General features: G+C 27.2%; 2 protein-coding genes across 2 annotated transcripts; one reads left to right on the top strand and one right to left on the bottom strand.

The window, feature by feature from the left end:
- Positions 1 to 6,482: 6,482 nt before the first annotated feature.
- OCT59_001297 (uncharacterized protein) lies at positions 6,483 to 8,204 on the top strand (the record flags this gene model as incomplete). Its single annotated transcript, XM_025316160.2, has 1 exon — positions 6,483 to 8,204. One exon carries the CDS (start codon positions 6,483 to 6,485, stop codon positions 8,202 to 8,204), a length of 1,722 nt encoding a protein of 573 aa, XP_025181299.2.
- A 4,080-nt stretch (positions 8,205 to 12,284) lies between these two features.
- OCT59_001296 (uncharacterized protein) lies at positions 12,285 to 13,076 on the bottom strand (the record flags this gene model as incomplete). The annotated part of the gene is made up of 7 exons (XM_066139461.1): positions 12,285 to 12,310; positions 12,391 to 12,449; positions 12,523 to 12,579; positions 12,655 to 12,712; positions 12,833 to 12,843; positions 12,927 to 12,983; positions 13,063 to 13,076. 7 exons carry the CDS (start codon positions 13,074 to 13,076, stop codon positions 12,285 to 12,287), a joined length of 282 nt encoding a protein of 93 aa, XP_065988862.1.
- Positions 13,077 to 15,615: the final 2,539 nt, after the last annotated feature.

Below are 15,615 nucleotides of genomic sequence, written 5' to 3'. Positions count from 1 at the left end.
CAGCTTAGTTCTTTATATTATTTAATAGATCCGCATGATAAATGTTTACATCTCAGAAAATTCACTTTTTACACAAACATTTCTAGAGATCTTTCCATAAAATTGGAATAATAATCTCACCAAGTTCTATTAACTAGTAAAAGGCAAGAATGAAAAATCTAATACCATTATGGAACCCTCTGAATATCAAGTAAAAGGTATCTGGACTTTTTGTCGAAAGGATGTTTCGCCGAAGGGATATTTCGCCAAAGAGGCGCTTCGCTGAATTCCATTTCGCCAAAGCTTTTTATTAAGTACATAAAGAAATCTTTTCTAGAAAAATTTTTGAATTAGATGATTTTTATTGAATTTTTTTTTTAGTACTTACTTCTTCGTGAATAAATGTTTTTAGTAAAATAAAGTTATTTATTTCTTGCTTGCTTGAATGTTAAAGTGATAATGTCCTGGAAAAAAGACCTCTAAAAATAATTTTAATTTTCATTACATGATGAATATTTTTTATAAAAATATTAATCGCTACCATTTTCGGGGGAATGGAATGGATGATTCAGAAAAATGGATTCGATAAAATGCACTTTTGGTGAAATGTCCTTTCGGTGAAACATCCCTTCGGTGAAACATTCCTTCAGCGAACTGAAATGTACCATAACCCAATTAAAGAACATCACTGACTTCTTAAATTTGGCTACTATAAAATAATAGTTATTTTTACTGAAAGAGTATTCAAAATGAATTGTTTTTTTATTTGTGACATATTCACGTTGCAAGTGCAGTATCACTAGCGGCTGTGCTGCAAGATTTTGGCATGTGCCTGTGGATAATTGACTACGCAATAGTTACGCAATTCTTAATCATAGTGCAGTAAGGCACAAAAAATCTAGCCGCAAATGTTGCAAAATTATAAAGAATTCTTTTTTTTTTGGTAAATGTGAATTAGCAGCTAAATTTTAAGATGATTGATCATTATTATGAAATAATAGTTTTATTATGTAAAATGCATATGAATTACTGTGAAATTTTTCTTTGTATTTTTATTCCATTTAACAAATTTTTAACTAAAATTTCTGATAGATTTTTTTGTGACTTACTGCATTATTGAGCGAGCAATCAGTAGATCTTTGGCATAATCCTGGGACTTGCGGTCAAATTTTGCAGAAAATTACGGTACTTGTAATATAATTTGATTCATTTTATTATTAATAATTATGCGCACTTTTAACCTTTAACCTAAAATAATAATAATAATAGATAATAATAAATGTTCTAATTAAACAAAGAAGTTCTTTATTTAATATTTTTCAAAGAGTTACATAATGATAAAAATACTCTTCATTATTGCCTTTTAGTTAATAAATAATATATAAAAAAACTCAGTGTGAGATTACTATTCCAATTCTGTGGAGAAATCCTTGGAAATATTAAATTACTCAAAAGGAAAATTCCTACTAGATGTAATTATTTCACAAATAATATGAACTTTAGGCCACACAAATTCGAATTTTCGGTTCACTTCACCCGGCCGGGTCACTTTTTCAAATTTCAATAAAAAAAAGTTTATATATAAAAAATTTATCATGTGATCAGGACGTAATTTTATTGGCGGGTAAGTTTATCACGCGGCTGAGAACTTCTAGAGCGAAAATAAATTCCTCCCTTTTAAAAGTCAACCAATCAAATGTCACGATTTTATATATAAACTTTTTTTACTAATAAACAATAAACCCCGGGTCCCCGGGTTGATTTTAAATTTCAATGTTACGTGAACCGAAAAATTGAATTTGTGTGGCCTTACAATTAATTAATACAAAAAACCTTTATTTAATTATGTTAATTTTTGTAAACATTTAAATTTAAATGTAACCAAAGAGTTAGCTGGAGTGTTGATTGTTTACAATGAAATTACTCGTCTTTTTATTAATGAAAAATACAAAATTTACTAAGCATTGCTTTTCAAATATTGATGTTATACGAATATAAAGAAATTTGCAAATCAGTTAATCAGTTAAAGAATTGGAACTTATTATTAATTAGAATGGTAACAATGATGGAGTTACTAGACTAATTAAAACTCAGGAATTCTTCAGTCATTCTTATGTACAGTCAAATTGATACATCCAACTTTGATTATATTTTTTTTTAAAAAAAAAAAGAAAAATTAAAAAAATAAAGACATTTGACATTTTTTTCTTTTCCTTTTTGTAGGATGTGCAGCAGTAATTATATTGGTAAATATTAATATAAAATTCACATTATTGTATATTATAATTGGTGGTTGCTAAATTCTCTCCTTTATTTTATTTTTATTTTTATTTCTCAAAGTGGACAAAGTTAAAAAATCACAAAGAAACTATATACTAGAATTGAAAGTAACTCTAACAACTGATAATCAAATCACTATAGCCGTGAGGGTAATGTCACCTTGATGTAAAATAGAATCATGAACGGAATGCTTAAAAAGCACAGCCGAACCCACCGAGGTATAAAATTAATAGAAGAAATAAAAATATGTAGTTAGACTAGATAGAATTATTTATTAATTAAAGAAAAATCATAAAAAATATTATATAAATCCACAAATCTATAGTATCAAATAATAAACTATCTCTATATGTTTCCAAAGAACCAGAATGTAAAAAATTACTAGATGTCTACCGAATATGTGCATTATTGTCAATACGTCCCTCGGTTGAATATAGGGAAGTATTGTGAAAGGTGCATGATGCATAATTATATCATCGATGCGATGTTGTTGTAGTTTACTGAGACATTATTATGATCTCATTTGAAGTAATGGTTATAATAACATAATAACATTTCTTCTTTTTCTCTGTGAAGTTCCCACTGTTTGAATTTAGATGAACGTTCGTTCCATATTGATGTGTTAATTTCTTGCATCAATGTGGTAATAAATACTTTGAAGGCGGCGTCTCGAAGACGACTTTTACCTATATAATTGTAAAATAGGGCAGTTAAATCTGCTGGGATTAAATTGTAAAGAAGCAAATAAACAAGGTGGTCACTTGACAAATTGTTGGATGCTGTAAAGACATTGATAGTATCAACAAACGTTGAATTGTTGATACGATGATGTAGGTCTAGTGTTCCGAAAGGGTCGAGTCGGGTCGGGTTTGAGGATGTATTCGAACTTGACCTGAGTATAAAAACCAACCCGTACAAATACCCGGGTTAATATTTACATGACCCGACCTCTGATCTGACCCGATATAGTTTAACCCCCGGATAACCCGGGTCCAAATAAAATTTTCAGATATTTTATAATTTTTTAAATCCTCCTTACGCCCAGCCTGATTTCAAACATATAACGCGTGATTTGTATTTGGTTTTAGATTGCTTCTTTTGGCCGGTTCCTCCAGAAAAAATCTTCAACTGTAACACTTTCAATTACAGGTAAAAAAAAAATTTAACCAATTTTAATATTATTCAATGATTACAATATAATCTCTTACCATTGCTGCTAGGTGTGAAACTGTGAATACTTTACTATATTTAACTAGTATATTTTCATAACAATTAATAAAATCTAATAAAATAGACTAGTTATTATTAAACATATATCTTCCATCATAGTAGAACATCTTGATTTCGATCTGCTCAAGTGTTATAGACTTCTTAAATAAGTTCGCTTTCCAAGAGTTAATTTCTCAGCTTCACTCATTTTATACACAAACAAAGTTAGAAATTAAAAATCGTGTAATGTAAACGTTTATAAATATTTTAAATATAAATATTTGATTAAACCTGGGTCAACCCAGGTCAACCCGGGTCAAGCAAAGGTGTGACCCTGACCCGACGAGTCAGGTTGAATATAAGACTCGTGTCAAATAATGATAAACCTGATTCAGATTTTAAACACGGGTCGGGTCAAATGACCCGGGTTTGACCCGACCCTTTCGGAACACTATGTAGGTCAAAAGTTTAGTCAGTGGCATATTTAAAGTTAATGTCCTTCAAAATAGGCTTGAATTTGCGTAAAATGTCCCAAATTTTGTTATAATGATGGTTGCATAATCCAACATAATCATTAGTTTCAGGTGTTGTGTACAATCTATGCAAAGTATTGGTCCTGATGGATAGAGTCGTAGATAATTACGTTGAAGTATGCCAGCCGTCGGATAAATAAAGTTGGCCTTTTTGATACGTGAACTTTGTAGGGATGAGAGTATATCATTCGTTGGAGTGTCAAAAGGGTTGTGATTGATCCATCGTTTGGTATAATACCAATCTATATTATATTCTAGGATATGACGTTTAATGTAGAATTGTTAACTGATGTGAAAATTCGAGCTTGTATGACAGATGGTGTTACTCCATTTTCTAATGTTATAGTCAATTACATAAACATTGTTCCATTGTATGAGACCTAATGAATAGGGTCTTTAATACTCGAACCAGCCTTGACTAGTTCATTTGCTATGTCATTGTATTTGTCATCGTTGCATTGCCGGTAATCTAACAGCAATAATCACATTACCATACAACAGCACATGCACTATCTTTCACAGACTCAGCAAATTGCATTACTACCTATAAGGCTATAACTAACGTCTGAAACCTCCAGTAGTTAGCCCATGTAGGAAATTGAAACAAAATGACTTTTTAATTCGGGATCTAATATTTTGGATCATCAATTATAGACAACTATATATAACGTTATGAAAGGTGAAAGCAAACATTGGACTGTGCAAATTTATTTAACTGATCCATCTGTATAGAATATAAAGTTAGAATGAGGAATAGTGATATCTATTAATTGTATTTTAATTTGTAGTAGAAATAAATTTGCTCTTTTGACTAAGATGCAACCCATTAAAAAAATATTGTCCAAATACTGTTCGATTTTTTGTTCGGAAAATCGACCCCGTTCCGAACATTTACTTGTCATTTATTGGACATTCATCATGATATTGTACGTTTTTTATGTGGTTAAAAATTCCCAATCTCCGCATCTTGTGTTAAATTGTAACAAATATTGAATAATAGCGTGCGATTCGTGCAAATGTCCGGAAAATTGACTCCATTCCGAATATTTATCAGACAAACATTTTTTATAAGGCAATAAAAGTAAATAATGCAATGTTAATAGAATTAGATAGATTAAAGCAAAAATTTAACTCTATGAAATATGAATTTATTTATATAAATTTTAATAATTTAATAAAAATAAAATATACTTTTTAAAAAAAAGCTTATTCACTGTATCCAAAGTATACTAGTTGAATAGTATCCAAATTTAATAAAATGTATTATGTAATATTATAAAGGAAAATTTACTTTTATGACTTTATAATTATTCTTGCTTCTAGTTGTTCAATAACCTATTCTCTTGTTTATAATAATAAAACAGCCATAAACAATATCTCTTACGATAATTGCAAACATATTAACAGTTAAGAACAAAAAATAACATTAGATTTATTTATTTTGTCGAATATTCTATAAACTCACCAAGTGCAACTAAGAGTCAGGCATATCTATCTTTGCATAATAATAATTTCATTTATATAATAAATACTATATCTTATTATCATAAATATCTTATTATCATCATAAATTATTATAATACTAATAATAAGGATTTATTTATAATGGCACTATCCCTTATAGAATCAAGCCAATTAATAGTTGAAGAAAGGAAAGTACAGTACATAAAATAATAATAATAGTTGCTTAAAGTTTTTCGTCTAAAAATTACATTTCAGTAAAAATCAGATTTTAGTACATAATTTACATAATTTGATGAATTTATATCATTTATTCTTTGTTCTTTATTTATTTATTTATTTTTTTTAATGAAATTTGTCAAAACTTATATATACCATTTTATTAAACAAATTAGGGAACAAAGTCAATGATTTTTTTCGCGTTCGATAGATAAATTATTTTTATTCAACATAACAATCATTATTCATTCCACATACAACATATAAAAATCTGTTACTATCTTGGGATTTTGTGAATTTTGGATTTGAACATCTATCTATTCCATTGAAATCAAGGTAATATTTTTTCAAGACTATGATGATGGTAGGAGGAGCAAGGAAGATTCTAAACAAATTATGAATTAATATAACTAAATCACATGACTGCAGAAAATGTAAATTTGGTGTGGTTAAATAAAGTAAAAAATTATGTAACTTTGGGGTATATACATGTATTAATATGTTATTGTTCACATAAAGAGTATTATTTAAGGAGGCCAGGAGGGTATCATAATGATCGACATAAATTTGCACAAATCATATGAATTTTTCGCAGCTGAATAAATTAATAAATTAACCATTTGCGATTTTCTGAAAACCGATTGGTTAAATGATGATTCCTTGTTATCTATAAATGGAATGGAATAGCCGAAATGCCGACACCTGATCGCCATATATATCAAGAAAATAATTATAAATATACCCTAATTTTAATAATTTCAAAAAAAAACTCCTCCCTTTTTTCTTTCTTTCGTTTGCAATATGGCATGCTCAAAAGTATTATTAGGAAATCTTCCCGAATTAACAGATGATATTATTCAATATTTTAGGGATGACATTCCAACATTACGTTCATGTATTTTAGTTAATAAATTTTGGTGTCAAATTGCGATTCCATTATTATGGAAAGATCCGTTTTCAATGAAAAATCCTAAAAATTTTCACTTTATTGAAATTTACTTACAAAAAATAAATGAAAAAGACAAAGCACAATTAAGTAGATGTGGAATTAGTAATAATGTATTTCCTACAAAAACATTATTTAATTATTCCAATTTTATAAAATGTATAAATACACGAAACATATATTCCATTATTGTAAATTGGATTGAAGCTAACAAAATGTTTACCTGTTCAAAAGGACGTATTTTTTTATTATTAATTAAAATATTTATCGAAAATGAAGCTAAATTATACACTTTTGAAATTGAAATTGCTTATAAATACCTTGAGAGTAGAAAATATTTTAATTCTATTTTTAAATTAATCTTACAAAATCCAAAATTCATTAGTAAACTAAAAAATTTAAAACTTCATTTTAATGAAGATATTGTAAAATATAAATTTGATTATAAATTTTTAAAATGTTTTTATTATCATTGCAATTTAATTTCATCACTTCATGTTAGATTTTCAGGATATAAAAGTTTTAAACATAATCACATTATATTATCACAAATTATTAATTCACAAAGAAATCTTGAAAAAATTATTTTTGCTCATGTTAAATATATAAATGAACATACACTTCCATTTTCATCAGATATTATACCATTTTATAATATCATAGGTGATTCTAATAGTTCAAAACCTTTAAAGGTAATCATATTTTATAGAATTAATTTTAGGAATATATTACATATAAAAGAGGCATTTGAACAACTAAATGTTTTAGAATCAATTCATATACTTGAATGTCTTATTTTTAATTCTAATTTTATTCAACAAATCATTGATCTTAACAAACCATTTAAATTAATATCTTTATTTATAAAGGATGAACATGATTTGTTCATGAGTGATGAAAATAGAAATTTACAAATTGTATTATTAATGCAATTATTATTTCAAAATTTTGGGGAATATTTAGAAAATATTGGATTTAGCTCAAATGTAAAAGATGTATTAAAATATAGAGCATTAGAATTTATTAATAATTATTGTAAGAGAATTAAATTTTTTGATATATATACGACTAGTATTCAGAAAACTCATATTGCATTAGATTCAGTCAATATTTTCGGTCAAAACCTTAATTATCTTTCTATATATGTTTTAATTCCGCATAATGAAAAAGATGAATCTACAATAGAAATGTTTTTAAGATTAGCACATGTTCTTCCTTGTAAGTTAGAATATTTGAATTTATATTTTAATACTCAGATTAGAAAAAATATTTGGGATGTATTTTTAAAAAATTTAAAACATATTTCTATTAAGAAATTATTATTCAGAATTATTAATTTATTTGATGATATTTTACCATATATAAAGGAATATATTATGAAAGAAAAAAGGGTTGAATATTTAGCTATTGAAGGATATATAGAAATCCAAGTAAGTACATATATTATACATAAGTATAAAAGTGAGTTGTTTAATATGACAGATGAATTGAGGGAATTTGAATCATATAATATTAAAGTTAAAGAATATAATGATTTATATATTAAAGCCTATGAATTTATAGATGAGATGTATTAGGGATATGTCATATGTATAATGTATATTCAAATTTATATTTACTGTATTATCTATTAAGGGAATTATTATATATTATTCATTTTGTATTCAATTTTATAGTAAATTTAAATAAATATTATTGGGTTTAAAAAAAAACACTCTTTTTATATGATTAATTCTGTACTTATAAAATAATCTAAATTCTAAATTTCCAACACTGGTGACGACTAGAAATCCGAAGAAAGAATGAATTAAATGAACACGAAAAAGAAATAGGAAATTGTAAAAGTGTATGATATAATTATTTTTTAAAGAATAAATTACCAACAGAAATCCTGATAGAGCGATCTTTATCCGAATAAAATTATCAGGTTGTCTATAATATTTGCCGTTTCTAACTCTAAGTTGGATGCTTATCCATGTTAAAAGTTATCATGAGTAGCGAAGTCTATATTGTTATCAGAAATCTTGAACTGGTTTAAACTCTTAATCGGTTAATTAGTCGATTAACGTTAATCAATTAGAAAGGGGTGGTGCAACCGTGCAAGCATTGATCAATTTATATGATTATACAATATACTGTTTGATCTTTAAGGGATATTTCATCTGTGTCTTGTATTCAATGATTTTGAACTCAATGGTACTCATCTCCACCATCTATCCTTGAATAGACCCATCTATATAATCTAAAAATAAATAAATTAAAAGAGTACACAATTTATTTTTTTAATATTAGTATTTATTGGAAAGCCTGCTGAAAAAGAAATGTTTGAATAAATTAAATTTCAATAAGAAATATCAACTATATCAAAATTTTAATGTTTTTTTAAATTTAGGAAAAGTTAAGTATTATACTCTATTTTTTTATTTTATCGACATACTTATGATAAACAAAAAGTTTTTCACTTGATTTTTTGTAAATCGAAAAAACTGGAATTATATTTGACACTATTGGTAAAATTGATTATCGTAGAGATTAAAAAGTAACATCGTTTACAGCATGGTACGGTATAATTATAGAAGCGATACTGTGCATATGATGTTTGTTCCATTTATGAAAATTATTAACTATCCAGAATTTGAACTCATTTTATTTAGAATACACATATATTTCCTTGTTTTCGTTCTGCACTACCAAGTAAATTTAGCGCAAATAGTAGATAAATTGAAAAATTGACATACAAGAAAAAGAAAGAATGGCTAACTAAATTGTTTGCTAAAGTACTATGTTTTGATATTGAAAGATATAAAAAAAAATTTCATGGTCAAAAGTTACTATAGCATTGTTGGGCGCGAGAGCCGTATTATGATGGCTTTCATGTTAATAATTTTCGTGATCTTCATGATAAGATGTGTTATGCGATAAAATGTGCATCCGATGTCCAACGTTATCTGACATTTATATAATTTGTGTCCATGTCGATTTCTATCATTACATAACGATTTGTGACCGCAGGTTGTGTACATTAAATTAGCCATATAGATAATATTCTTTATTTTATAAATTTTATTATTATTTTTATTATTATTTTTACATATGTAGCGATAGAATAATTATTTTTATCACATATTTGTTTATATTATTTTATATTATTTTTATATTATATTATTTTATTTATTGTCTACATTTGTATTATTAAAGATTATTAGTGTATAAGATCTATATTAAGAGTCAATGAAGGATAGCCTGATTAATAATAATCAGCTAATAGAAATTGTCATTCGTGACTTATTAAAAGAAGGGCTTATAATGGGTTATTTTTATCACTATTATAGTAACCAGCCATATTACAATGAAACATGTTCCGTTATGTGTTTAAAACATATCGGTAGATTAGATTTTGATATGATAATAGATGGTGTTGGAAAAAGAGATGGAGAATAGATATAAATACCTTTCACCAACTCGTTGATAAAAGTAGTCAGTACTATAAGTTGTATTCTTATCAGTTATAGTAGAAATCCTTTTCCTACCACCTTTCATCATTTATTATTGCTTTGTTATACTACCTATCACTTCATAACGATTATTAATAAAAACTGTTATACATCGTATGATTCGTATCGATAATTGTTGTTTCTGTGTGTTTTGATATAATATTCATTTATTACTTGACATGTGTTATCATTATCGTATTTTGTAGTTGTTTATTTTAACGATTCTTAACGAACAATACCGGATAAGTAGTATTGAGTAAGAATCCCGTTGATAACCTGGTGTTTATACGACTTATTTTAACCAACCGTCGACTTTTACTTGCTGATATATTTCGGTAACAGATGCACATTCTTCCGGAGAAGATAGTTTGATTCACTCTCACTCTTGCACGAATCTTCAGAAAAATACATACTTTTTTATGGACTTTTGAATTCAGCGTATTGTGAGGGCTGTTAGAAAGATTATTGCAGAATTATTCAATAAAAGTGACTCCTAATTATTTTCTGGCCATTAAAAAATTGGCATACAATATGTACTCAAGTTTTATTCGTTTAGGGCAGATGACTCCTGTAAATGAAAGATTATATTACTTGCATTAATTATCCTTACTTAATAAGTATTACCATTAGAAAAATAACATTAACATAAATTTTAGATCTGGTGACCAAAAATGATGAATGTTAATTGGTGAAGTTTTCTTGTTACTCCAGCCTGAGATAAATATATGTATGAAATCATTGTTTAATTAGTAAACTTAGATTTAACACGAGTATCTGAAAAACTCTTTTATTAATCCTTGTAGAATAATTTATGAGGTTATGGTTAAAATACTTGTCTGACTGAAAAACTCTTTTGCTTATGCTATATAATATTATCATTTGAATGGTTGCAAATATATTTTTTTGTTACTTGATATTATTCTAAAAAAGCAAATTACTTAAAAATTACGTTATTTAAATATTTATATATGTAATTCATTAGGTTTATTCAATAAATAATTTTGTGATTCGTTGCATAATCTTTTTTAGTATCAAGTGGCATAGTAGCGACCAATTCTGTAAAGTTCTAAAGTCTCGACTCAACAGAATTTTTTTAAACATTTCGACAAGTTAAATTTTTAATTTAATAAAATTAATTACAATCGCTTTGACTTCCCTTTGTTTGTAATATTACTTTGTAATATTACAAATTTATTATTATAATATTTTTAGGGTTTTCAAACTTCATGGTGATCAAGTGAATCTTATTAACCAATTAAAAAAATTTTACTTATATTAAAATCGTATCAACTTTAAATTCTCGCACTAACCATCAAAATAATTATATACAAATGATTAATTACTATGTAGAAAATGTAAGCTTCTTTTAATGTAACACAGCGAACAATAATTCACAGTTTTTTTGGACATAAACAATATATAAAAGCCAATTAGTAATTATCATCATCTCATAGATATCATAAAAATAAAAAAATGATAAGATAAAAATAACGATATGGGTCAAATATGATCATAATAAATTCATTTTTATTTTAATATATATATATATATATCAAATAATATTTAAAATTTATTATCAACCATATAAGTAAATCTCAAGGACATTCATCTTATGGTTTTGGCGCTAAAACCAATTTTTACATTGCAATGATTATTCCATTAGTTATTAATTCCTTGAGTTTTCAGGTTCTTTAAGAACAGAAATATGGTCATAGTAATATATCATTATCATTTAGTGCTCCTAACAGATCGGTTCAGACCGGATTCAGCTTAAATCTGATCCGATCTGATTTTTATTTTAATAGATCTGATCTGATCTGAATCCGATCAGATCTGGTTCAATCTGATCCGAATCTGGTTCAGATCCATTTGAATCTGATTTGAATCTGATCTGAATCTGGTTCGGATCTGGTCCTTGTCCTAAAAAAGGAAGGGAACGTTAATTACGTTCCTCAAGTAAAAAGAAAAAAAACAAAAAAAGAAATGAACTTACCATAGTTCGTTCTTTTTTGAATCCTGGTCGTTCAGCTTCGTCTCACGTCCAGGTTTCCTAAAAAAAAAGAAAGGGAATGTTAATTACGTTCCCTTAAGTAAAAATAAAAAAAAAACAAAAAAAAGAAACGAACTTACCATAGTTCGTTCTTTTTTTTGAATCCTGGTCGTTCAGCTTCGTCTCACGTCCAGGTTTCCTAAAAAAAGAAAGGGAACGTTAATTAGTACGTTCCCTTAAGTAAAAATAAAAAAAAACAAAAAAAAGAAATGAACTTACCATAGTTCGTTCTTTTTTTTGAATCCTGGTCGTTCAGCTTCGTCTCACGTCCAGGTTTCCTAAAAAAAGAAAGGGAACGTTAATTACGTTTCCTTAAGTAAAAAAAAATAAAATAAAATAAAAGAAACGAACTTACCATAGTTCGTTCTCTTAAATCCTGGTCGTTCCTTCGTCTCACGTCCAGGTTTCCTAAAAAAGAAAGGGAACGTTAATTACGTTCCCTTAAGTAAAAAAATAAAATAAAAATAAAAGAAATGAACTTACCGTAGTTCGTTCTTTTTTTTTAAATCCTGGTCGTTCCTTCGTCTCATGTCCAGGTTTCCTAAAAAAAAGAAAGGGAACGTTAATTACGTTTCCTTAAATAAAAAATAAAATAATAAAATAAAAGAAACGAACTTACCATAGTTCGTTCTCTTAAATCCTGGTCATTCCTTCGTCTCACGTCCAGGTTTCCTAAAAAAAAAGAAAGAAAGGGAACATTAATTACGTTCCCTTAAGTAAAAAAAATAAAATAAAAATAAAAGAAATGAACTTACCATAGTTCGTTCTTTTTTTTAAATCCTGGTCGTTCCTTCATCTCACGTCTAGGTTTCCTAAAAAAGAAAGGGAACGTTAATTACGTTCCCTTAAATAAAAAATAAAAATAAAAAATAAAAAAAGGAACGAACTTACCATAGTTCGTTCATTTTTTTTAAATCCTGGTCGTGTCGTTAGGCTTCGTTCATCCAGGCTTCCTACTAAAAAAGAAGGGAACCGTTAAATACGTTCCCTCAAGTAAAAAAAACAAAAAAAAAAGAAATGAACTTACCTAGTTCGTTCTTTTAAATCTTGGTCGTCCGGCTTCGTCCGTTCGTCCAGGAAAAGTTTTTTTATTTAAAAAAAAATCTGATCCGAATCTGTTCAGATCGGATCAGATTTTCTTGTATTATGATCTGATCCGATCCGAAATTGATCAGAATTTTGAAAACTGAACCAGATCTGACTCAGATCAAATCTGCGGATCCAGATCAGATCGGATTTTTTTCGGAGGACTATTATCATTTAGGTTTCCATTTTATATAGCAATTACAGGTACTAAATAAAATTTATTCATGATATCAATTATTCTAATGGCAGTCTTTATGGTATTTATAATAATTATTATCCTTATATTTATATTCGTCATCCATCTTAATGGAGTTCGTAAGTATTAGGCTGTTGCAACTTAATTGTTTGTTTAACATCCAGGCCTTTTGAAAAAATTAAGGGAGGAGGGGGGTTTAAGTTAAACAAACTCAATAAATAAACATAGGAAAATTTGAAAATTTCAGAAGGGATTATTTATCATTATATGTTTATTAGCTTTTAAATTTTTTCAAAAATAGAGGGAGGGGGTATTTAATAATATGTGTTTATTAGATCTCAAATTTTTAAAAAAATAGAGGGGGGTGGTGGATGTTAAACAAATAATCAAGTTGGAACGGCCTAATTGATAAAATTTTAAAATTTTGTCAAAATTATCAAATTAACTCCGATTTTAAAATTTTAAACTAAATTATATCGACAATTTATATAGTCATATGCAGCTTCAAAGAGAACAGAATTCATAAATAAGAACGAAACCATTTCATGGCCATTTCTACTTTGTAAATCCTTGGAATGTTTTTCACAATCTTCATTTTGCCAAATATATTATTGGTAAAATTTTTTTGTTTTAATAAAATAAATCTGGTAGCATCTGAATCTTATACATGAAACTTAATCACCGGAATTTATTTTAATAGGTTGCAGCTAGTATATCTATTGTAACACCATTTGACTTTGGGAAAATATGATTATAAATTTGGCTTCCAATTATTTTCATACCATTAATAATTCCCAAACGCCTATTGATCTATTGGATCTCGTACGTCAAATAATTATGTCATATATTATAAAACATTACGTGGAAGATATTCACATTGTAATTTTTTTAGGTGCGGTACTAAAGTTGGATACAATAATGTAGCAATGTTGGTTTATATTGTCATTAGTTATATTCACCACATTGACAACTATCATGCTTTGTTACGCAGATGTAGTAAAAGTAATTCGCGATGTTAAAGACGACAATTTATCCATTTCAAATTCGTTTAATAAAATTACCGATATTGAAAGAAGAACCTTTAAAAAAGTCTTAACTTATAATCTTAGTCTTTATTTTACAATGTACGCCTATTATTATTTATTACATTTGCATATTTTTAAAGGTAAAAAAAATTACATTTTTTGATTTAATTATAATTGTAATATAGTGATTTTCAATTAATAGGTTCACCATGCTATCATTCCGGCAAGTAATTTGAATAAAAATAAAATAAACAAAAATATGTAAATATATCGAAAGTATCGATTCTAATTAATTTTCAATTTTTTTTTTCTATTATATAGTTATAAATAAGCTTTGGAGGAATAGAAAGTGTAATTCAATATTTATATAATGAAGGATTATCTGATGATAAAACTTCAAATGGGGTCACAACTAGGGATGGCAATAGTTACGGTCATAACTGGTCATGACCGGTTAATAACCGTGACTGATATTGGTTGGTCAAAGACTCTGACTGACCATTTAACTGACCAGTTTTGTCCGACCGTTTGACTGACCGTTTAATCGACCGTTTAACCGATCGTTAACCGACCATTTAACCAACCCTATTCATTTAACACTTTTTTTATGAGCTGAATCAATAAAAAAAGTTGTAGAATGTTTTTGTTAGTGGATTTAATCAAAAAAAAAACTTTTTAACATTTTTTCTTAATTAAATTCACTAAAAAAAATGGTTAAACGGTCGGTCAAACGGTCAGAAAAACGGTCAGCAAAAATGGTCAGTCGGTCAAAGACCCATAACCGGTTATGACCGACCGATAACCGACCATGACCGACCATTGCCATCCCTAGTCACAACATGACAACAATCACAGCAATTATGAGTGGAATTTAGAAGAATATATACAGTATATATATATATTTAAGATTTTAATATTTTATGTAACTTGTTAAGCTAAATATGATTAAGATTTTAATTAAAATTAATAATTTATTTTATACAGTAGTTACAAATATTGTTTTATTATAATTGTCTCAAAAAATAAATTAAAGATCTATAAAAGAAAAAATTTACTTGATTTCTTGCTAATTTACTAATTTACTAAACACTTATGAAAAAAATTTCCAATTATCCAATTTTTAATAATGATAACGAT

This window comes from Rhizophagus irregularis, chromosome 1 (assembly GCF_026210795.1).
Source record: "Rhizophagus irregularis chromosome 1, complete sequence".
Classification (NCBI taxonomy): Eukaryota; Fungi; Glomeromycota; class Glomeromycetes; order Glomerales; family Glomeraceae; genus Rhizophagus; species Rhizophagus irregularis.
Note: the sequence above shows the minus strand (reverse complement) of the source record. Positions and strands in the feature narration are given on the sequence as shown.